Source organism: Vanessa cardui, chromosome 16, assembly GCF_905220365.1.
Source record: "Vanessa cardui chromosome 16, ilVanCard2.1, whole genome shotgun sequence".
NCBI lineage: Eukaryota > Metazoa > Arthropoda > Insecta > Lepidoptera > Nymphalidae > Vanessa > Vanessa cardui.
In genome coordinates this window covers 4,739,698-4,765,682 of record NC_061138.1, presented here as the reverse complement: position 1 = coordinate 4,765,682, position 25,985 = coordinate 4,739,698, and the positions used below count along the sequence as shown (strand labels likewise).

Here is a 25,985-nt window from a genome sequence, read left to right as displayed (position 1 = left end):
TAATATTTTATGGTTTGGATTACACATACAAAGAATATGTTTAGTTTTATATGACTAGTATACTCTTAAAGATTATTTTTTTGTAAGTTTATTGTATTTCGTTTTGGAGGGCTAGTGAGTCGGTATAACAAAAGAATGGTGTACTTATAATATTATGTTATTTTAAATGTTGATAAGGTGAAGAGATTGTTAAGTCATTTCATCAAATTAAATGCAAGTTGAATATTAATAAATAAATTGTTATTGAATTTTTTTTTATTTCTTACCACTGGACCTCCACCGCCAGAGTTCTTGTTATGGACTAGGCTAGATGTTTCTAGAATACTCTGCAACGGTGTTAAGGTCGGACCTTTGCCGAGTGGACTCTGAACTTCCAGCAGCGATCCCATCTGCATTGAAATAAACTTATGTATTTTAAAATAATATGAATTAAGTAATCTCTATATCTCTCTTGCTTATATCAATAAGCAAGAGAGAGATAGAGATAGGTATCAAAATTCCATAACCCGATCATGTAACATACGTATATCAACTTGTTCAATATTAAAGCCGCTTCCTTCTTTATTTACTTAATAAGGATAGAACAGGACAAATATATTTTTGTTATTTCATCAGTAAATAACAAAATAAGGAGTTGAGGCCCAGGAACCACAATTTTACGTACTTTCTGAAACATAGGACAACTTTCAACTTCAGGTTGCCACTTCAAATTTATAGCCAGAAATAGTCAATAATATTTTATTGGCCCAACCTGTCGAGCCTTTAACCAACCAAGGCGGCACTCTAATAGTATATTATAAAGATAATAGTTGTAATAATAATCTTGTAATATGATTAAGTTATACAACTACTAAGACACATATCACACTAACACACGGCTACCAATAATGTGTATAATTATAATATGCAAATTGGTAATACATATTTACAAATCAAGTAATATCTTTCGGGTAAAGTACTCAATTTGCATTGCTTTCGCTTACCGAAATCTTAAGGAAAAATAATATTTTCCTGTCAACTTAAAACCTCATTGCTATTACATTTTCGTCGAAACGTATCCTCAAAAGCTGAAGCGAATTTTAAATTTGAGATTCCCTTTTCATAGCGTCGTATCCTCAAAATGAATTTTCTGTAACCAGAGCCATAATAAAGAGAAACTTGTTAAAAAATACTATCGTGTTATCGTGTAACGCTTGAGACCCTTTTGAAAGAAATCAAATAATACATGTACTTTATTTTTGAACTAGTATTTCCTTTGCAACTGACAAATACAATATTAATATATATGATTACGAAAACAATTTAAGAAGTATCTCTTAGTTAAGATTACAAGTTAAGTGGTTGTAACTATTCTATAAAAAAATATCGCGAAACAGCAATGATCCAAGAGCCCAGTAGTTAGAATACGTGTCTCTAAGCCGATGACTGCTGGTTCAAACCCAAATAAGCACTGCTAAATTTCCGTGTACTTTATTTTTAATGTTAATTTATTTTTATAAGTTCATCTCATGTTTGGCGATGAAAGAAAACATCGTCAATTTCAGTTCCATGTGTATTCATCAACACTCATTGGATCCGCGTGGTGGAATTAGCTCCAAAAGGAAGTTTCTTTAAATATCAAAACTCAGTATTTAATTAGGTTCAGTGTATATAACATTCATTACCACATATTTAGCTGTGCGTGGATTGGTGTAAGAAGTACAATTTTTTGCAATATTATAAAATACGTATGTGTAACAATTACACATTGCTGCCTGTAGTAGTGTGTGCGTGTGTTTATGTGTGTGTGTGTGTGTGAGTGAGTGTGTGTATGTGTGTGTAGTATACACGACGTTACGATAGAGTTAAATATGCGTGGTCACGAGTCTATTGAGAGTACGACGCGTCTTCCGTCGTTGATTACACGAGATTTCTTCTCTTTATTCCTATTTGATTCTTTATCTACTATGATGTTAGAAGCACACTATAATAATAACTCAATTTATCAAATGTATTTTGATCGAGGCATATGACTTCACTTCTAAATAATAGCCAGATATTATATATAAACTTATATCTGCAACGATACTTTGTATGTTTCTTAATTTCCATAATTTGACACCCTTACTATTGGTTATTAGTGTTACTATCTTTCCAAAATCATATCATGATGAAACTATGAAATATATGATTGCGGTTATATCTCGAATTGTATCACAAAATATATTTCGTTTGTTTTTCCTATAACAAAAAGGTTTTTCATAAAAGTTGTGATCATCATCACGATTATAAAATATTTATATTACCTAACGTTCAAAAGCAATAAGTATTCGGAAATTAATCAATAAAATATTATAATAAATTAGTTATCTTCCCAATAAATCGTAACGTAAAACATTACATAACGATCACGTAACGAACACTCATGGCTCGTAGTTAATAAACAATATTAATTAATAAAGCTTAGTTAACGAAAATGTTGCCATCGAAAAATATTTAATATAGCGATAATTAAGTCAATTTTCCATGTCACACCGGCATTCCAATTAACCGACCACAATTGTGTATTATCTATATAATAAAACCGCTGAAGCCGCGCGATTAGTAGGTACTAAAATTAATGTACATTACTCACAGCAACATATTGCCATCCCTTGTTGACTCGAAGGAGGAGGGCTTGCTCTCGTAAAACATATGCCAAAGTTCCACGAGGACTGTTTGTTCCCAACTATACGGAACAAAAGGAAAAAATAACAGTTCTATATTTTGTATGACAGTCTCGCTCATAATGTTTATTACAGGGATAGAAATAAAAATATGCTACGTTGCTTAGATAAATAATGTATTTAAGAAATGAAATTAACTAAGCGAATTTATTTACAATACGCTTGATATCTTTAAAAGATAGTCTCTTAGTAAGTACTTGAAATAAATTATAAATTTATCACTAAAATTAAAATCGAAAAACAATAAATTCATTTCTTGATTAAACAGTTATCGTATTACCGAAGAGTAAGACAGCTAATAATTACTTTGTAATAAATTCATTTTTATAATATTTAAAAATATATGAAAGAATTTATTATATAAACTAAAACATACTAATTCGTTTGTATAACAACGATCTATTATAAGTAATGTATATATATTTTTTTTATTGTATACTCACTCGTAGCAAAGATTCTGTTGATTTATACAGTATCGTACCAACGATGGTCCTTCCGTCATCTTCGTCATCAAATTCCATATTTTCAGACAGGGGATCCAAAGGGTCTCGAAAACCTGTTTATAACATTTAAATTTTTATAACTAATAATTTAATATGGTATTTTTTCATGACCCGGAAGTTTCTTAGACAATTCGTTTCCACATGAACTAGACTATGAGAAGTTGTTACAAAATATCTTCTTTAAAAAGAAAGTCAATCGGTCTCTCAGTCAGTTACTAACATGAATTATTTCGAGTTTCTTGGCAGTTCTTCTCAGTAGGATCAAAAATCCGTATCGGTTTTATACTGTCGTTGTGAAACGACGATTCAAAGTGTTCGTAAGAGCCTACTTGAATGAAGTATTTTCGCATATACGTGTCACGTAACATACTGCTTACAATTTAGCGCATTATATGTCTGTAGGTATCTACTTCTCTGTAGGTATCGAAAGGAATTTGAATCAAATGATAAAAAGTCGAAATATTATAAGCTATTGTAATTTATTATACGTTCTATTGTTAACTGAATCACCGTTGACAATCTTTCGTCAATTTACAATCCCCTGAGATAGAATAAAATGTATAATTGTATAATATTTACATTATCTCGCATACAAAGATTTCTGTGAGGAACATATTGTGAGGTAGGCCTTGAGCATGGATGTGGATGGATATAGAGGTAGAGGATGACCAAGGAAACGATAGATGGATTGTGTGAAAGACGATATGGTTAGAAATAATGTTACTTGTGAGATGACATCTGACAGAGAAGTATGGAAGGAGAAGACCCGCTGTGCTGACCCCAAATAAAATTGGGATAAGGGCAGGAGGATGGATGACAAAGAATTCAGTAGAAGCTATTATGCGTAGTGTCTTGCTATTTTTACCATATGCACTTTTCTTGGAATATTTCGTTAATATTATTTCAATATCAAAAATGTAACCTTCATTAAGAATCTATCAACACTGTTCTTCGAAAGATTTTTATTCAAATAACCTTAACTGCCACAATAATTAGGTTCCGTTCATGAATGTATAATTAAAACTAAAAATAAGCGTTGAATTTGTAAATTACTATGTCACAATGTTGGCAAGACATTGTCATGATTAGTATATATATATATATATATATATATTATACATACACGTATCATAGTATAATATTCGGTCCCAAACATAAGCCATTAACCAAATATTTCAAATATCTATAACGGATATGCCTGTGTCTACAAGTATATATGAGATGGTCATCATTATCAAAATAACGGCCAACACCATAATGATCTCTAATATCCTGAAGCACAAATACAAAGTAAACTCTATGAAAAAGTACTAATATAAGTACTAACATTCTGGGTAAATAATGGGCTTTTTTTAAAAAAAAAGAAAAAGCAGAGTCACTACAAAGCTCAAAAATAATCGACTATTTGAAAATTATAATGACATTTGGGTAAATGTTCTTCATTCAAAGGTTCGAAATTTTTTATTCAGAGCTAAAATTGTTGCAACTTTTCCATTATTTATACAGTAGCTATTTTTAATATTTATGTAAGTTTTTAGTGTAAATAAAATAAAATTTCTTAAATTAGTACACTTTAAGAAATTTGGACAAAAGTGATGGAATTTAATTTCAACTCATAATAAATATTCAGCATTCGTAAATAAAGACAGTTGAATAAAGCTACGGTTTTATTAGTTTTGTTCGAAACTTCGTACTTACCAAATTGTTCTTGCCTGAACTGCATCAAATTATTCAAGTTTCTCAGAATTTGTAACGAATCCCGCGGTTTGCCTATACAAAACAAACCTTCGTTAAAACTTTCTTTAAAAAAAGAATTGTAATCCGATCTGACGTATATCTTTAAGCAAAAACAATCTTTAATAAACATTTAGTGACTATCACTATATGATATTTTGAGGTATAATTTCAATGTAATAACAAAATAATATCGCTCACCAGTGCCGGGCTCACGTCGATTAATCCCTGGGCTATCGGTCAATGTGTCGCCCGGAACTTCGTTAGTGAATGCACCTGGGGGCCCGGGGGGCCCCGGCGGGCCAGGTGGACCCGGTACGGGTAAATATTGCATGCTCGTAGTCGGCGGACCCGGTGCTCCCGGCGGTCCTCTCGGCCCGTCCTTCCCCGGTGGTCCCTGGGCCCCATCGTACCCACGATCGCCTTTCTCACCTTTTACCTTTCGAGAAATGAATGGCTATCGTAATTTATGTTCTTCCGCTATATAAACGTATTTTGATTTTAGATTTACCTTTTCGAGGTCCGTTGGCGAGATTCCAGAATCTCCCTTTTCACCTTTTGGCCCCGGAGGGCCCGGCTGACCTGCGGCGCCCGGTGGACCCTATTAAACCCGAAATATAAGACACTTTATTATTTTATATGGACTAAATGTTTTAATTTTATAGCGATTACATTTTAATAATTTATATGAGAACCTTGTTTTAATTTTCGCTATATAGGAACACTCGCGATCGTTTTTTTTTTTTAAATACTTAATATTCAAATACTGATACTTATTACTTCAACAAAATTATGAATAATAATTAAAAATAGTGAGGCTATTTTAAAAAATATACATCGTTTTTCCACATACCGTCCAACCGGGCAGTCCTATGTCACCAGATAGTCCATTTGTACCAGGCAAACCAGGGGGACCGGGAAGGCCTGGTGGCCCTCTTGGTCCAGGGGCCCCTGGATGACCTCGTTTTCCTCTGGGACCAGTTTCACCCTTATCGCCCTAGTAAGAAAATTATCAAAACTTTTTTTTTACCCAACTTAAACCTTATACTAAATCGTAGTAGGTTTTTTGCCGGGTGATTTCTCAAAAACGTGTTATGACAACTGGATGATCATTAAATAAATGCTCATTAATATCCCACTTAGGCCTTCTCTGCATTTGAGAAGGTTAGGGAATTATTCCACCACCTTGTTTCAATGCGTATTGGTGGATATATCAATGGCATATCTTTATCTCACATTACACTAAGTTTACCCCCACCACCGACAATGAGATTATTAAAATCACAAATCAAGCGCATGGAATTTGGTGAATTGAAGACTTGACCTTCTGATATCTATTATATCATCACTATCTTAACACAATTGTGTTACCTAATTGTAATTCATACTTATTTTGTCTGGCATAATTTGAAAACCAAATAATTATACAATAATATGTACGACTTATTTCGTTGAAGTCATGAATCATGTAGGTGAAAATACAATATCAAATAACCTTAGTCATAATGGCAGCTTCTTCTCTTGATATTGCCACTGGTCCTGGCGGACCAGCATCGCCTTTATCCCCTTTGGTACCAGGTACCCCTTGAGTTCCTTGGGTTCCAGGCAGCCCGGATGGTCCGATGTCCCCTCGATCGCCTGGCTTACCATCAGTGCCAGGAAATCCCTGAGGTCCTTCCATGCCTCGGAGGCCCTTTTCTCCCTATTTCATAAATGTTGTAATAAATATCGAATAAGAAATAAAGACCTACTTTCAAAATTATTGAATTAATCTAATTGAAAAAATGTTGGCAAAACTAATACTTTTAACTTTTTGAACAAGATTTGCTTTTTTTAGTTGAAAAAGTGTTCTAAAAATAATTGCTCTACTTGCGGTTTTCTACATTATATATAAACTTCTAAGTAATCGAGTGGAATTATGCATTTCAGCATGAAATTTATTCAATTTTTTTGCTCAAAATAACCAAGACTTAAATAAATGTAGACACACTTAAACACACAGATTTTAAATTAAAGGGCCTTAAAATATTAACCAGCTTACCAATTTTATTATACTAAAAATTGTACTACAATAATAAAGTATGTTAGAAATATTTTTATACAAAAGCTCTTTTTTAATAATACTTGTAAACGAAAAATTAAAAAGTAATTTAATAGTCGTCTGTGCCAGATCAAAATATGCGATGGTAAATCCTCCTCTTTATAAAGGATTTAGCCTATTTCAGCTACGAGCGGTAACGGGTTTTAAAACTTGATTGAAATATAATCCAAACCCCTAATAAATGACAAAAAAACAGTCTTATTTTATGAAAATAATGTATTTTTCACGTAACATTTACATGCGAACTCATTATTATGTATGGAAATTATCTTTTCACTTCCCATCTCATCTCGCACCAGTTTTTAAATTGGCGGGAATAAGAAATTCTAGTCGAAAAAAATGTACCCAAACTGGCTTTCGTATTTACATCGGCTTAGTAATTACCTTTTCACCCTTCTCTCCTCTATCGCCTTTCAACTTCGCGACGTCTCGTGGCCCTGAAAACGTAAGTCATTTATATTCTCAGTACATTATGGAAGAGTCATAAAACAGAGGGTTATTAGTTATGTGAGTTCAGGCGGAATGGCAATATGTGTATTTTGTTACTTATGTGCTTGTGTGAGTGCTTTAAACGTAGCGGTTTCCAAAGTTTAATGAGGTAGAAGTAGAATAATGCGTATAAATTTTCCACTGATGATCCGAGCCCTCTTCTTTGAGGAGAAGATTTGAGTGAAAATTCTCAAGATGTTTTCCTTCGCCGAAGATAATGAATTATGTGAATAATTATAAACATATATTTGAGTCCACAAATTTCAGAAAAAATATAATGATTTCTCACCACTGAGCCGTCTTAGTTGTAATGTAATAAAATTTAATGTTATGATTCTATTTATTGAAATTATAAATTATTTACAAACGAAAGTTCATAACAAATGGATGTTTCGCGCATCAGTTTGATTAATCAAATATTATAAATCTCACAAGCTGTTGCTCCAAGAAAATGAATATTCAAATAATATAATTTTTCAATATAGTTTTCGTCTATAATTTTCGAAATGTATTTTAATAATATAAACATTCCAGTCAAGTCATATTTTTTTCTATATCGAAACGGTTTAATTTGTTTGTTAATTATAAAAACACCTTCATTTGATAAACATTGCTGTTAAGATAATATATCAATTAACAAACAATATTCAATTATAAAATTCAAAAGAATCGTTAAAGAGCGTTTGTGTGCTAAAGGATATTACAGCATTAATGACTTTCTAGTTGACTGCACACCTTGGGAATGAGATGATCGCCTCCAGGCTGTTTCAAATAACAAGAATATGTTTATTACTGTATATTGTAAATTGACATTATAAAAAAAGAAGGTCCCGCTGAGTTACTTTCGCCGGTTCTTCTCAGGTCTGAGGTATTGTGTTCCGAACCGGTGGTAGATTTTCGACAATCGATAAGAAAGTGTAAACACTTCTGTTTTGAATAAAGGTTTTTGACTTCTTTGAAACGAAATAAATACTTATATAAGAACCGTATTATATAAAGAATTTATATAATATATCATTTATATAAAGAAGAATAAGATATGACAGTAAATTGTAACAATAATTAGTGAAGAGTAGAAAACAAAGCTTCGAAACTAATGTATTAATAATTCATGAATCTTGACCCCAATTCACGGCAAGTTTCTCGAAATTTCAACCGTATTTTATTATGTATGAAGTACTGTTTAGTTTGAGAATTTTTATGAGATGTAAGGTAAATAGTTAAGTTCGGGACTTGTTAGGGAAATAGACATCGAAACTTCGAGTAGTATCTGACGCTTTTTATATTTTATGTTGAGTCTATTCAAGATTGACAAGGATAAATAAATCTATTTACATGTGCTGGAATAAAAATGCAATGTTTACCTGTTTGAGAAATATCGGTTATTGAATTTTCAGGAATACCCAGCACTGAAGTTCCGGGAGGTCCTGGTAGGCCTCTAGCACCTAAAACAAACGCTTGTGTCTTTAAAGTGTCTCAATAGCTTTTTAGGATAAGTCATCTCGAATCCTGAAGACGATTTTTATTCGAATAAAATTTTCCAAAATGTCGCAATACCAATAATTTTCGTAATAAAAAACGACGAACGGAACTCGAAACTATAACATTAAATAATATTTGAACTGTATATTTCGGAATTCGAAAGCACTGGAGAAATAATAAAGATTTGCCGAATCGTTGCCGTAAAGGCCTGAATACTTGCACGTTTCGCATAAATAAAGGGTATAGTGAAACATAAAATTTGATGGCTGAGTTAGTTTGATACCTTTTTCGCCCTTTTCTGCGGGACGACCGTGCGCGCCAGGCAGGCCAGGTGTTCCGTCCTTGCCCGTTTGGCCGCGTTCTCCTTTCGCGCCATGTGGTCCACGCATGCCCACATACCCCTAAAACATAGTTATAAGCTAAGGTCGAACAAATAACATCACGTTACGAGGGTCGATTTGACGGTTATTGCGTTACTCAGTGTATTTTCCGCATTGCCACTTACTGAATGGAAACAGTTCGGAGCTCAGATTTTATTTTGAATTTGGAATGAGTTACGGGGTTTATAGGCTTATATAGATTAGTTCTCAGATATTTTATAAATAAAAAATATCAATAAAATTATTCAGCGCTATTTTTGTATCTTTGTTAGCTTCAATAAATTTACAGCTGTAGAAAAACTTAACCATTTAAAGTAACGTATACAATACGTAATATTAAATTTCAGAGATAAATTACTAACTACTTTTAAAAAGCATGTACCTAATTATAATATCTGATCAGTATTTATAATATCAATTAATATATTTTAAACTAAAGCAATATCTGGAAATTTAAGGATTTAATGAGAGACATGATATATAAAATTATTTTGAAAAGTAATACCTAGAATATTTTTAGATCATAAATTTTATATTTGACCTATTATGTAATTGACTTTATGTGTGAGATTTTTTAAAATCATAATGAATTAAAAAAATATATGTTTCTAAATGTCTGTTGTATAAAAAGCAATTAGCATATTGTAGCAAAATTTACTATTGTATTTCGAGAACGTTGAAATTTAATGTAGTTAACAGGAATATTTTTTAGGTTAATTGATGTCGTCCTCGTGACCGATTTCAGTCAGGGCGACGATTCTCAATTGAAAATAGCTAACTACGTTGTTGATATTTAAACTGAATATTTCCTCAGTAGTATAATAAGTAACGGCCGAAGAATGTTTAGGTAGCCAACCAAAGCATTTGGTAGCAAACCAATCATAACAGTACATAAGAAATGACAATAAACGCACTATACATATACAACCAGGAATAATCAATAATTATTTAGTCAAAAGTTTGTTAAACAAATATGGAATTCTAAATTTAAATATGATATTAGAATTGACGTATCTTTTTTTTTTGCAAACTGGGCCGAATAAAATGCTGGCCTGTAGCAAAAATTTTCGATTTAAAAATCGAATACCGAAACATAATCATTAAAATATGAAAATCGAAAAAACATTTGCAAAGTATCCGTAAATTTACAAACTCAAACAAAAATATTCTGTTACGGAATTTCATCTGACTTACCCGTTCACCTTTATCGCCCTTAGCTCCGTGTAATCCTTTTTCACCTTTATTCCCGGGATAACCTCTTTCTCCTTGAGGCCCCGCGAGCCCCATCGGGCCTCTCTCGCCTGCGGGTCCAGGAATCCCACGATCGCTTGCGTATAATCCCGTTGATTCCTGTCAGAAATTCGTGATGAGAAATAGTTACAAATTTATCGTGAATTTCGATTTGATGCTAGTTAAAGTATACATTTTAACAGATACTTCGATTATATTTTAAGAAATAGAAGACGAACAAAAAATTAAAGCTTATTTTTCTGTATAAAAAGTGTCAATTAAATATGACTTTTTATTTTTTATTTTTTAACTTTGTTTTTACAGATTGTGTAGGTAAATTGGCCTAATGGTCCCATGATTGTAAATATACACAATCGTCCATCACTGTAAAAAATAGTAACCATCCCTTATAACATCGATACTCCATCGACTTTGGGTTATAACCGTTTACTAATATTCCTTATTTCCTTAGATTAAGCGTAAAGCTTATATTAGGACTGGGAAAAATAAAATCCTGAAGGGATTAGGATTTAAACTGCGAGTTTCACGTCATTACATTAACCATTTAACTTGAAACTGACTTTTCTTATTCACTTCTCTTTTTTAATTTTATTAAATCAAATATTTGATGAGTAAATCAGGAAATTAATTTTAGTTTTCAATTCCCCTGTTCTTCGATAAGTATAATATGAATGGGATAAGACAAAATTAATTTGATTAAAGTGATTAAAAATTCAAACAGACTAAGGAAATCGTTGATTTCATTTTTATTTCTCGTATTATAATATTCTTGACCTCGAAAGTCAAGCATCGAGGGAAACGAAGAAAGAATTTCATTAAGATTCATTTTTTTGTATCAGATTTCAAAGTGAGTATTTTAACATTAAGAAATTATTTTTTATATAAAAATATATTTTAATTCAAAATTCATAACAATATTGAAATTAATCAGTATACCATACATACATGGGAAGATAATTACAATTATATCGAAATCAAAATATATTACGATGAAGATAAAAAGGAATGATAACTGATTACGAAGCAACTCGTTTACTTACAAGACAATATTTTTTTTTTCATGTTCTCAAAACAATGACATTATTCTTTAAGATGGAATTTAATATTTAGATGACGCCTCTTTTGAGACAAATTGTTTGTAAGATCATTTTTTGCACATGAGAAAAAGTCTTCGATCATAATATCACAAAATAGCACGGAGAATGGAAGCTTAGACCTGGAAGAGATCGCTATGTGAGGTAGCCAAAACTGTACGCCTGTTCTTTTAAGGCCAAATCTATTTTATATTTATTTTTATTTCTCTGTATGATGTACAATAAAAAATAAAAAAGGCGTGTCGTTTCAAAAACGGCTGAGCAAATAAGGTCCTCCTTCAAATTGGGTTCTTATTTCAATTTAGTTCACTGTATAATTATATTTTCTCTAATTTGATTGACTTTAGTAATTATTTGAATAGATATTCGTATTTCTACTTACGATTAGCGCAGACGCAACTGCCCCTGGGGGCCCCGGAGGCCCGGGTGGTCCTTGAAAGCCAGGAGTGCCATCAACACCTGGTTCTCCCTTTGGACCCATTTGTCCTTCAATCCCTGGTACACCAGTTTCGCCTTTTTCTCCCCGGTCACCTTTGGGGCCTGGAGGTCCAACTGGACCTGGGTCTCCCATGGGCCCCTAAGAAGTAATTTTCATATATCAATACTTAAAAATAATTTAATGTATAAAACAATATATTATAACGTAAATTCTTATAATTATTTCTCCGCATAAATTCTAAATCTATTTATATCGTAGATCCAGAATAGATCATCGTAAAAAATTAACCCTGCACCTTTCTCTTTAACAAGAGGCTTTAGCTTAACATTTATAGGCTATGTAAGGCGTTATATAATAAAAAATAAATAAAACAAAATGCCTGTGGCATCACACTTACTGTCTTCCCTGGTACACCTGTTGTACCATCAGCCCCAGTAGGCCCCTGGGGTCCTGGGGGCCCCACTAACTCCGTCATAGACTCTAATATCCGGGATATATCATTCACGCTGCACTGACATTGAGATGACAACGATACCTAAACCAGAAAATCATTTTTTATTTATTTTTAAATTGTAATAATGATGTTGGTTTTTTTATATCGTTGATTTATTTTTATACGTATCACTAAACACTTAAAGTTAATATTTGATATACATAACACTCGAAGTGATACATCTTTATAGGTAGGTGTAAACAACATTAATCTTGAAAATATTCAAAATTAATAATTTATTAAGTCTTATGAACAAGAGATAACAATGTAAAGCTATATATCTATACGATACATAAAACTCACATGTTCGTCTGTCCGGTCCTTTCCGGATGGGCTAATTTCTCCGAACCCCTAGCAAGACAATACAGTTTTAAAGGGTCACGTCATAATATTATGTATTATGCGGAGGCGAGTAAGCAGAGGGATTAAGTGTTCTTTATCTCTCATGATGATTTATTAAAATTAATTACTTTATGCATGAAGTAAATTAGACTAATGATATGAGGTACCAGTAGTTTAACGCGCATATTCTCCTACCTATTGTTTACATCTAGGTCAGTGGTTTAAACATAATAAATGTTATTTTTTGTCATAGAGAGACAGACTGGCAAATAAGTCCACTAATGGTTAATGGTCTCATTACTGATAGTCACTGCCAGTCACCTTAAAAATGTGCCACAAAAAAACTTAACTAAGATGTAACATTTCTTGTGCCTGTAATTAAACTGACTCACTGGTTAAAACCAGAACTCAATAATACTGAGTGTTGCTGTTTAGCGGTAGAAAACAGAATGAGTGGTTACCAACTACTAAGACGGGGACTCAGCTCTACTAAAAATATACTGGAAAAACTCTTGTATAAGTGAGAAAACTAATATAAAATACATTTAGTTAAGACATGCTTGTAATTAAAAAAGTATTTACAATGTAAATAATTCCGTTTGTATCGTTTGTTGCAGGAATTCCAATTAATATTACTTCTTAAAATTGTAGCATTATAATAAAAAAATAAAACGAATATTTGCCATGACTCTAGTATTAGTTGTATGCGTGTGCTCGTGACTTTATGTATGTGTGCACTGAAGTAAACAATAATTTAATTTATTCGTTGAAAATTATTGTAACGCGAATTGATGTCATTTCATAGAAATAAAGAGATATTAAAATGAGTGGCATTATTGAACATGAATCTAACATACTTGATTATATACATGTCTGTGTGAATTTGAATATTATTGTAGTAATGTAATAAATGCAAAACTTTACTATGTTTTCTGTTAGTGTATACATATCATTACTATATAGACAGGAGATTTATTTAGTATGTATTGTATGCTGTTCTTAATGGGACTTGCTTGTATTTACCAGAAAACTGGATGACACGGTATTTAAAATTAGCGACGTGTATTATATCTGATAATTGTTTATATGAAACAATTAAATAGGCATTGAAATGCATATTGCTATTAGTATATTGTGTATATAAATAACGATCATTATGATAATAATAATTGTGTTAGTAATATGAAACGTTATTAATCGCTATAATTTACAAATGAACTAAATAATAATCAAATCCACGACAACAGTTACATATACATACTATATAATTATATATAAATAACATAGCTTTGTATTTTAAATGTTGGAAAAAATAACTTAAAGCAACGGCTTTTCTCGGAAGAAAATTCCGGACCTGTGGTTGCTCCAATTAAATATAGTTTTGTAAAATTATTCTAAAGTGCTTGTAAAGGCCTACACAGTTGATTTTAATTTTCATGTTTCATTTTTAAATAATAAAAGGCGAATACAAAACAAACATAGGTCTATAGGTCATCTCGCAGATGTATATAATTGGTCTGCGCAATCTCAATTACGTACTGCAGGTACCATTGTCTTAGAAAGAAGGTAAGGTCTTGCATAATTTGACAAGGACCTAAATATTTAATGCTCTTATTGCCATAAGAACGCTATCAAATCACTAAATTTACAAATGTGTCTGCACTTCTGTAATTCGAATGCTATGATAATTTTTGAGCCGAAAGTTTAAGGAGATACTTCAAGCGTAGTATTGAGTATATGTCAAGACTTTTGATGGGATCTCTGACGAAATTTTCAATGGCTTTTATTAAATAAGACAGTGTTGATATTTTGGTTTTGTAGAAGATTAATTGATTTAATAATACTTACGATTTCATCTTTTCCTCCTTTATGGACATCTGTGGAATATTGATAAAAATTAAAATCACTCGAAAATAAATTATTAATATTATTTGTTTTAGTGCTATCTACCAAAAACAAAACCTTTTCATATTGTTGAACTAATAATTTTATTGACACAGGTTAAGAAAAAAGGGAAAAATACCATAATTTCAATAAATAACCCTGAGTGCCTCCATTGATAGGGTTTATAATTAATACTGTTGCTAAAATAATATTAACAAATATATGCACAAATATTAGCATAAAACCCACATAATTTAGTGCTATTTAATAATATTACGTGTTACTTGTGCGGTCGTGACTATTTTCCAGCGAAAATATGCGACTGTTATATCAATCACTAAACAACCTATTTACTGTTAAGCTGTTGAGATTTTAATTAGTTTTTAATAATTTATTATATTATACTCACACGGCGAGGAATGTGATATGACTGGTAATCTGTTTTCATCCGGATTTACCTGAAACAATGAAATAAATCATGTTATAGACTATTAAATAATAAAAATAATACTTCAACTATATTTAAACGAACATACGATATACAACAAATAACGACATACAATACAATTAATAAAAGACCTTTCTAAGAAACAGATTAACTATTAAATCTCGAGCTGGCGCTTATTTAGTTTAAAAACTGGTACAATTCCATAGGAAAATCTTTTGGATAAAACGTTTTTAACCGACTTCAAAAAAAGGAGGTTATGTTACCGAATTACTAGAAGATGGCTGGGCCGATTTTGACAATTCTTTTTTTGTTTGAAAGGGCATGTTTTACAGGTGGTCCCATTGTCAGGAGATCAGGATCTGATGATGGGATCCTGGAGAAATCGATGGAACTCCTCAAATTTTATAGGCACACCTATAGTGATTTCGGTTTTATTCAAAGTGCCTTGGTCATATGCTCACGAAAAGTGACATTTGATGAAGTGGAACTGATGATGAAGACCAGAACTGGTAATCAGAACCTATTAGTAAGTAATTATTTTACGGATTTAGTTCTATTTCTTTAAGATAGTCTTCAAGCAATTGATGTTAGTAAACATGCCTATGATGAAGTCTAGCTATGGTGGATTACCAGGAGAATTCCTCAATGATTAAAGGCATTGCATCGGGAAAAATGGTATTGTCTAATTGGCGATGAGCAGTTAACATTAGGCTATTGTAACTTAGGTAACGCTTAATTTGAGTTGCAGTCCACGTCGTATTGAAACGGCGTTGAGTTATGTTTAGAGTCGAAAGCCAAAATGCACTAAGTATAATAAAGTGAATGACAAACACTACCGATTGTAATTATAAATAACAAAACAACACTGAAAAGCATTAAATAAATTTTTATAAATAAAAAAACCGCCTTCAAAAATGAACTAAAACGAAAAAAATAATCAGTTACATCCATATCCAATTTACGATTTTTTAATCACCTTTTGAAGTCGGTGCCAACAAAGTAAATAAATTCCTATATTAAAATAATTTAATTTGTATCGATAGTAAGGTTTTTCTAATGGTGTCATCTATACAATAAATAGATTTAGTTTTTGTATATATGTATTATGTATTATGTACCTATATTAGCAATGTTGGTACCGACTTTGAGAGGTGATTAAAAAATCGTAAATTGGATATGGATGTAACTGATTATTTTTTTCTTTTTAGTTCATTTTTGAAGGCGGTTTTTTTTTTATTTATAAAAAAATATTATTTTTAATTTATATCATTTCTGTATAGTTGTATTTCATTTAGTTTGTTATTATTATTTACGCTTATTTTATACGTTTAAGTTTATTAATAAATTATTAAAAATATTTTAATAACACAGATAAAAAAATATAATTATGGCGAAGATATTCCAAATATAAAAGGCACGTTTGAAAACATTTATTCGAGAATATTCCAGAATTCAAATGTAATTTAAAAATAAATGTCCTAAATAATTTCGTTTGAGATTCGGCCATCCGATGTTAAGTGGTTACCTTTACTCGTAGAAATTGGAGCTTTAAGAAATATTAACCAACCCATACATCGCCAATATGCCAACAAGTTTGGGAGCTAAGATGTTATATCTCTAGTGCCAGTGAGCTCCACAATACTTTGTACTCCTGCTTAGAATATCTGATAACTGTGTATAACTTAGGCAGGCGGGCGAGGATCTATAATAATTGTATTTGAAATTCTGAATACGTTTTATACTTCATCATATTGAATTAATATTTTGATGACATATTGAACTAAATAGAACCAGATTCCCATGTAGGTGTTGTGATTTATACTGACTGTTTCTTTCATACCTAAATGGAGTCTAAGTTACTAGAAATAATAACAAAATTATTGAAATAAGGAATTGTTTATTTAATAAGAAATAATGAAATAATATTGGCCATCAATTCAAATAACATTGAATAAATAATATATTCGTCATAATATTTAGGTATTTGTTAAGGTGTGTTTGTAAATAACATTTATTGTAATATTATGTTTATTGAAGATGGCCTGATGAAATATATTTCATATCGATTCGGATTATGAATTAATATTGTAATACAAACAGGCTGTGTCTTTGTGTATAAACAAATTTTTCTTCTCAAGCAAGAAGGTTTTAGTATTTGAGTTTGAATTCCAATATTCTGGTCTTGCTCGGAATACCCATTCAAAACACGAACGTCCCCGAACGTTCTTTTTTTTTTTACTATGAACATGCGATTTTAAATTATGTACGTAAGTAAAAACTCCACGTTTGTAACCGAATGTAAACACACGATCTGTGAACATCTTTAATTCCGATTCTGGTTACATTTGAAATAAATTTTTCATTACTTTTTATTTCATCGTAAGAAAAAAATATTCGAATTTTATTATTATTCTGTAATATAAATATATATATTTTTTTATGGAATAGGTTGGCGGACGAGCATATGAGCCACCTGATCGTAAGTGGTCATCATCACCCATAGACAATGACGCTCTAAGAAATATTAACTATTCCTTACATCGTCAATGCGCCACCAACCTTGGGAACTAAGATGCTATGTCCCTTATGCCTGTAGTTACACTGGCTCACTCGCCCTTCAAACCGGAACGCATCAATACTGCGTATTGTTGTTTAGCGGTAGAACATCTGATGAGTGGGTGGGTGGTACCTACCTGGCGGGCTTGCATAAAGCCCTACCACCAAGTATAGTAAATTGACTAAAGAAACGTCAAAAACAATTTTACATATTAGTTACATATTATTATTCATATGAAGTATTAAATTGTAAAAGTTGTGTTGTTAAAATAACGTACTACAAACTGTCTGAAGTCGGTACCAAGGCGAAATAATGATTTATTCTCTTAGCAATACAAAATACATCAGTTGTTAATAACGATTTTAATTATAATTACGAGTTACGGCATGTAAGGTACAAAATAAAGTTGTAAATTTTCCAGAGCTTGACATCGACTTCAAACAGTTTTGTAGTACATACAAAGCCTTTTAGTAAAAATAATTCAATTGAGTTATTTTCAACTTTATAGTGCATTTTGTGCTATTTGTGAAGTGGGAATAATTTTATATTTAATTTTTTCCATTTCTGTTCGAAATGAATGAAATAATAAGTGTGGGTTTTAAAACTGTTCTACGTATAATTAAACTCGATAATAATAACCAAATCGATCCAATCGTTTTCGATAAATACATAATAAATATTTAAATATAGAACTCAGTTCTTGATTTGAACCTTCTCTGAGGTATAAGATAATAATTAATTAGTATTGAATTTACGTATAATGTTGATTGCAATGTAAAATAAAAGGCGGCGTGTTTTCCACTGCTGGGTCTTAACCAAGGAGTCTTAGTTCCTCTCCCTTAAAGTCGAAGGTTTGCGTCTGATTCCACCAAATTACTCCAATACTTGTTGAATTACGTGGAAGAATCTCATTGGAATTAAAAATCAAAGATTATTAGGTTTCCCGAAGATTTCCTTTTACGACGCATATACACCCAAATTAAGTGGTTTATCCGCAATCATCGGTTAAAATCCATCACTGGGTGAAAAGGTTCTAACTTAATCGTTTCTAAATATTACAAAGAAGTATATCAAGTAAATATATCCTGAAATCACGAATAATTTATAATAACAATAAATCATATTATCGTAGTGTCTCAGTGACTCATCGGCAAATTATCGTGGACACAATCAAACTAACGATAGTTTTCCGTGCTCTGTAACATTCATTTTTAGTGCCATAATTCGTTTTATATCCAATGATAAGTCAAAGGAAATTTGTTTTACAACCGTTTATAATTTATTCCATCGTTGACAGAACTAAGTTAAACAAAAAAAAATGATTAATAGTTATTTTTATTATTTTCTAGTTGGTTTATAAATTTACTGAAATCACTTTCGATTTTATTATTGTTATTGATTTGTCTTCCATTATTCGTCCAAAGTGACTTTGGTTACTTTAACAAGTAATTTGTTATTATAAATACACATTTCGTCATTAAAGTAAGGGTACTCATAAAATATTATGTCCAAAATGGCTCAAGAAACGAGTTGAGTTAGTTTAATATTTTCCGTACCTGTAAATGTACATGAGTTAAAGATACTTATACTAGAGACTCTTCGAGATGTTTTTGATAAAGTAGGAATACTCTCTGTTGCGTCACAGTATATTTACAACAATATTATGTATATTCTGTGAATAATGGCATTGATCACTTTGATAAAATCTGTGATAATCATTGTATGTGCCAGAAGTGAGGATAAGTATCATATCAATAAATCCTTCTTGGGGCAAGGTATCCGTTTCTATAATAAAATCTCGCAGACATTTTGAACTTTGCCGTATCGTAAATTCACAACGTTTATAAAAAAGGCATATTATTCGATACAAGATTTTATAGATGATAAAAAAAATGGAGTTAATACCTGTTGACTTCAAAGCAGGAAATATTAATTTAAACAATTGTATTTAAATAGCTTGACTTTGTTGTAAATGTTGAAAAAGAGTAACTACTGATTTTCTTGCCGGTTCTTCTCGGGAGAATCTACTTTCCGAACCGGTACTAGCTTTACTTAATTGTAAAATGACGATTCAATAGTGCTTATAAAAGCCTTCTTGAATAAAGTTTATTTTGATATACTCCCATAAAGTGCAGGTACTAATTTTACCGTAGGTAAGGAAAAGTCAAGGTCTGCTCTGATGAAATTGACAGTTTCATAATCCTCAAAGTTAGCCATGCATGCAATCATTGTCAGCATAATTATAGAAATTTATATAAACTAAATGAATAAAGAATGCCCGGTTGTTCTTGATATCGGAACACGTATTGTATGTTCTTGATTTAAGTTCCAGATCAGACTGGTTAAAAATTATTTTGTTTCTTTGTCGGAAAATTCTCAGTAACGTTCCGAAATCTCGAAGTTGGAAATGTCCCTGGCCTCGTACAATGCATAAAACAGCTGGTTCCACGTCTCAACTCTTTTCGATCGTTTATTAGAGTTTCGGAATGTTTTTGAGACCTGTGCTTGTGCACACTTTTGTACTAAATATATCCTTTGTCGTTGCTTGATCTGCCGTTGTGACCGAAATCGACCAGACATGATAGAAATATCTTAGTGCTGTTATCGCTACCCATTACGTGGTCTATTTGCCTGTTGTATTTGATCTGTTTTAATTCAATTACCCATTTAATTTTACAATTTGGTTACACTTAAAACATACCACTTATATTACGATTATTTATTCCCCAAAAATACTTTACTTGTATTTATAGGAAATGTGAAGTAAAAACCTTCGTCACCGTCAATTCTTGAGGACCTCTTGTCTTTTAGAAGGTATATCAAAGGTTAAAGATATCCACTATAAGTCACTATGCTATGCTATCCACTAAGATATTTCAATGTGAATTGGTGGGTACAATTTTTACACTCATGTAAATTTTCATTTAACGCATGCATGTTGTTTTCCTTTATATCTGAACGTGAGATCATTAATTCGAATGAAACTCATAAAAAAATCAGTGATGCTATCCAAAGTTAGAACCTGCAATCGTCGTTTTAGATTCACGTGGGCTAACCACTGTTTTCCTTATATTTAAATTAAGTGTTAGGTTTTCGTATTTACGACAAAACACATTTCCATTTAGGATTGTCACCTTCGTTTAAAATTTTAATAATGCTGTTGACTACCTGTCAATTAACCGAGGTTTTGCGGTTTGGCAACCGACCGATCCTTTTATTGCTGTTTCACGTAAAGGCTTACATATACTTAAGTTGAAAAGGGATAGAAGAAGGGTGAAGTTTTGTTTCTCTATGAAATATTAATGTTTATTTACATTTTTATGCAAATCTAAAAGGAAACCTTTGCACAGTTTTTATGGAGGATAATTTTGCTTTCGTTCCGTGTAATTACTATGTAAAAGATTTCGTTGTTCTAAACCCTTATTTCTTTGTAATTGTTAACAATTATATTTTATATTTTAATTAGTCGTTTGCTAAATTTTCATACGTCCTTTTACGTAATTACATTTACAGATGTTTCAACTCTTTATATATTGTAATAACCCCTGACCACTCCATACCTCTATTTAAAGTACTTGAATTTATAATTTCAATGTATAACATAGGTACATATGTAATATAATGTATGTATATATAATAAATGTAATACAATGTACTAAAGTTCATATGACAATATTGCCATAATCTCACATAACCTGATTAATTATTATTTGCAGTATTAGTGTTGTTATTTGCAGTATTTATAACAGCATAACTTTCAGTCTTTATAACATCCTTCAGTAATGAAGCATACGAAAGAGAAGATAACAGCATAATTCTAAAAAGTCAACTGTGATATACAGCACTGCGAAACATTATAATATTGGTGTTATCGCTGTGGGTTTGCCGTAATTTGTCCAGAAATATATACTGACCTAGAGATGTAACTATTGAGTATCAATTAGTACGTGGTACGATCCACTTTCCATACTGATAATGTTGGTTTCACAATTAATTTAGCAAATGACTGGATAGAAAATGTAATAAAAAATCCTATATAGAGAAATTTCAAAATTCGAATTCCACGATGCCAAAGTCCTAACATCATCTACAGTTATAAGTTCGTTTTCTTTTGTAACAACTGTCACATTCATTGTCATAAATATTTTTAATAGCTACAAATTACTTTTTCAACATTTTCCTCCATCACTTAAATAAAAAAAAGTATTTATAGCATTGAAACAACGAATTCTCTTCAAAAGGCCCATTTCCATTTCCGCGACGGTGACAGTAGATTAATGAAGAGAAACATGCGATGGAAGAAGAAAAAAATACGCCTTAAGAAAGTCACGACCAGACTTCGACGAACTTTGTTTAGATATAAATAATTCATACAAGTGGTTTAGAACGACTTACAATTGCACACGATTATGTATTTTATAAATCATAAATAATATGATGAGAATCGTTTCAGCGCATTGGGCGATTATGACTTTGTAAAATTGGGTTGACAATTTCCTACTCATATCATGTATTTTTTTAATTTAGTCTGTGCTTTTATAGACGTAATGGATTCAAAGTTCAGTTTTCTAAGCTAGGATTCCATTCTAGAATCAATGTGCGTCTTACATGCCCTAATCTTACACTACACCATGTATTTGGAGAACAGTTCACACCTGTGTCACTGTCCTATATGTTAGTGATTTTTTCAGATCATCTTTTTTGTTTTTTATGGTACAGGTTGGCCATCTCATGTTAAGTGGTCACCATCACCCATAGAGAATGACGCTGTAAGAAATATTAACTATTTCTCACATCGTCAATGTACCACCAACCTTGGGAACTAAAATGTTATGCCCCTTGTGCCTGTAGTTACACTGGTCCTCTCTTTCCTTTGCTAGGATTAAATCAGAAGAGCACTAACTATCTTGGCATACTTGATCAGGCTACTTATGACAAAGCTCTGTTATATAATATTAATATTTACGTAACCAATGATTTTACCTCAATGTTATATTTTAATATTAAGTTTCTTTTGTTTTCAATTTTATTATTATTATTTATTTTTTCTTACGTAACATTTTGATATAATTTTACTTATAATCAGAGCACCTTAAATACTTAAAGTCTGTTTTGTTTTAAGCATTTAATTTAATATGAAAGTACAATAATACCCGTTAATATCCCATTGCTTAAGGATTCAAGAAAGTTCCAGTTAAGGCTAAGGATTAGGAGCTTAATCGAACTCTCAGCTGAAGTATGGATTGACGGATATACATTTCTTAGTCAAGAAACATCCAAGTTTCTCGTACAATGTTTCCTTACCTTTAATTATTCTTTTATATTAATTAATTCTACAATGTTCAAAATTATTCCGAAGTATATTATCGTATTTCTAAGAATCAGAAATATTGCTTGTAAAAAAAACCTAAAGGTCAAACTCGATTTCATTTATAAACACATAAAATAGCGTGATATTTATTTAATAAAAACGTATTCAGTCTTCTTTAATTCGACAGCTTAAAACACGATGGATTTATAAAAAAAAACACGTTTTTAACATGGGAGCCTCTGTAAATATTATTTACCCTACTTTTTAGTTTTTTTTTTTGTTACAGTGGCAACAGAAATATTTTATCTGTGAAAATTCTAACTATCACGGATCGTGAGATACAGTATGTTGAAAGACGGACAGACATCCAAACTTAGTAATAGGGTTCCGTTTTACCCTTTAGGTATGGAAGTCAAAAAAGGATTATATACTAAAATTATTTATGTATCGTAGTACGTAGTATGTCCTAGCTGAGGATTACAGTACAAAACATTTTATAAAATGAGAAATCAAAGATATATTCAAGTGTTTACAAAAATATATATAGTTAATAAATCGTTGAACAAATATTTACATAATTGTAAAAGTGATACAAAACAAAGCATTTTATCGAATAAACAAACATGGATTCCTTAAGCTGAACATAATTATGAACGACATAAATATTTCCAGTAGTACACTCGACGTTGACTTATTTACTGTTACATGATTATCAAAATGAGCCAATGCTAACGATTTTGGTCACGGAACTCGTTTCAATTCGTCACGCTGATACATATTAAATATTCATATGCAATGATTTTTAAGTATCTACGAAATTATGATTTATAATAGAAATGTGCCCATAAATATTAAATTTGTTTCCCATAAAAAAAAAAATATTAACCTTAGTGTATATAAGCCCTTTATTTCTGAAGCGTGACTGGCTACTACCAACAATCTATCACATATTCTTCACATAGTATTGTTATGTTAAAGGATAAGAGAGTTAGTGTATAAACAAGCAGAAGCGACTTGAAAGCTTCGTTCTAGAGGTTATCTAAAAGAGGCTCACCTGATGGAAAGTGACAAGCACTGCCCATGGATATTTGCAACACAGGGGGGCTTGCGGGTGCGTTAGTCCCATATCAAGTTAATTACTATGTAGTATCTGCTTGAAGTTTTGACATAAATAAAATTATATGAAAAACAAATAGTACCTACCTAGAAAATATAAATTGGTTTTTGGATAAAATGTTTAATAATGGTACATAAAGGGGAAAAAAATACAGGGGTTCAGAGCTATTTTACTGGGAACTACTAGCTCATCCTTTATTCTATATCCAAACATCATTTCGTTTCTATATTGTACCTTTCATCAAAAACGGATAAAATCATTATAACTTTTTTTTTTCAAATATACCGTAGTGTGTACATCGATTTATGGATACGCCACTCCGAGGTACTGGGTTCGATTCTCGGCTGAGTCGATGGAGAAAAAGTTTATTAGTTTTCTAAGTTGTCTTGAGTCAGGGTATTTGTGGTACCCTCGTTACTTCTGATTTTCCATAGCACAAGTGCTTCAGCTACTTAATACATTGGGATTAGAGTAATGTATGTGATGTTTTCCAATATTTATTTATTTTATATTTATAAACATCTTAGATCAAGTGATGTTTTTCACAATCTATATATCACTGTAATGCTTCCAGATTAAATGAAACGATTTGTGACTTCAATTTTGATACCGACAGATACACTTTTTAATTCGACAGTCTAGTCACGACTGCATGACAATAAGTTGCTCGTCATATCAAACTAAAATGATTTAAAATTACATTAATCTTGTATTTTTTTCCACTAATTTCTCGGATAGTCGATTCCGATTAAAAAAATATACTTAAAATTCAAGTTGTGAATAATTTTGTATATCTTTAATACAATCTTGGAGCAATTAGCGGCACTACACGGCACACGCGATATGAACACAAAAAGATCTGAGGGAACACGCCTCAGAGCTTTTCATCTACATATTTTAATATTCTAAACGAACTCTGGTCAAGCAGGTAACCGAAGGGCTGTAATCTTAAGGTGCCTGGTTCAAACCCTTATTCCAGCCGGTAAAAATATGGACATTTGATTTTAAATGAAATTATCCATCAGTAAATTCTCAGTAGAAGCCAAATTATTGTAGATTGCAGATAGATTACAATATAGCGATAAATAACATTAATATGCAAACATATTTCACAGTTCACAATATTTGGACAGTTTACAATCTGTCTCGTCAGATTTTAATCTAACGAATTTTGTAATCTGACGGTGACATATAAATTGACTAGTATATAAAAATCCTAAATTTTACTTTTATTTGTGCATAATATTTGTGACCAAACTTTTTTTCTGATCAAATTTATTTTTATTTTGTTTTCTTAATATGTTAAGTCAGTTATATCAGTCAATTCAATTAATTAATATTATTATGACTATTAATTAATATTTTAATTACAAATAATTACCTTCCGCCCACGGTCATGCCTACATGTGAAGTCGTATGTTCGGTACCCTATATGATAAGCAATCTTAATTACAAACAATCCAAAGATGTATCCTCGCCAACTTTTTCATTTGTAATATTAGTTTACACAGGATTAAGACTGTCACTTAGTATATTTAATTGTTTTATTGAAACGAACTTCTTTTATGCGTCTTAACAGTGTGTAATCCCTACAGGGGTTGCTAACAGGCAACCTACCCCTCTTTATCTTTTATCTTGTTTTATGTAATATTATT

The 25,985-nt window shown here is 31.4% G+C and overlaps 1 protein-coding gene across 4 annotated transcripts in view; it reads right to left on the bottom strand.

The window, feature by feature from the left end:
* LOC124536526 (collagen alpha-1(XVIII) chain) overlaps positions 1 to 25,985 on the bottom strand; it is a 71,959-nt gene that overhangs the window by 9,208 nt on the left and 36,766 nt on the right. For 3 of the 4 annotated variants that reach the window (XM_047113082.1, XM_047113083.1, XM_047113084.1), the window contains exons 3-19: positions 15,307 to 15,355; positions 14,862 to 14,890; positions 12,975 to 13,022; positions 12,576 to 12,713; positions 12,122 to 12,316; positions 10,589 to 10,744; positions 9,298 to 9,415; positions 8,897 to 8,977; positions 7,428 to 7,480; positions 6,438 to 6,644; positions 5,796 to 5,939; positions 5,454 to 5,543; positions 5,144 to 5,381; positions 4,907 to 4,978; positions 3,149 to 3,261; positions 2,615 to 2,707; positions 267 to 389 (exon numbers count right to left, since the gene is read on the bottom strand). In XM_047113082.1, coding sequence (XP_046969038.1) covers positions 267 to 389; positions 2,615 to 2,707; positions 3,149 to 3,261; positions 4,907 to 4,978; positions 5,144 to 5,381; positions 5,454 to 5,543; positions 5,796 to 5,939; positions 6,438 to 6,644; positions 7,428 to 7,480; positions 8,897 to 8,977; positions 9,298 to 9,415; positions 10,589 to 10,744; positions 12,122 to 12,316; positions 12,576 to 12,713; positions 12,975 to 13,022; positions 14,862 to 14,890; positions 15,307 to 15,355 — 1,947 coding nt within the window. The remainder of the gene's footprint in view (positions 1 to 266; positions 390 to 2,614; positions 2,708 to 3,148; positions 3,262 to 4,906; positions 4,979 to 5,143; positions 5,382 to 5,453; positions 5,544 to 5,795; positions 5,940 to 6,437; positions 6,645 to 7,427; positions 7,481 to 8,896; positions 8,978 to 9,297; positions 9,416 to 10,588; positions 10,745 to 12,121; positions 12,317 to 12,575; positions 12,714 to 12,974; positions 13,023 to 14,861; positions 14,891 to 15,306; positions 15,356 to 25,985) is intronic. The other variant, XM_047113085.1, reaches the window with a different exon arrangement.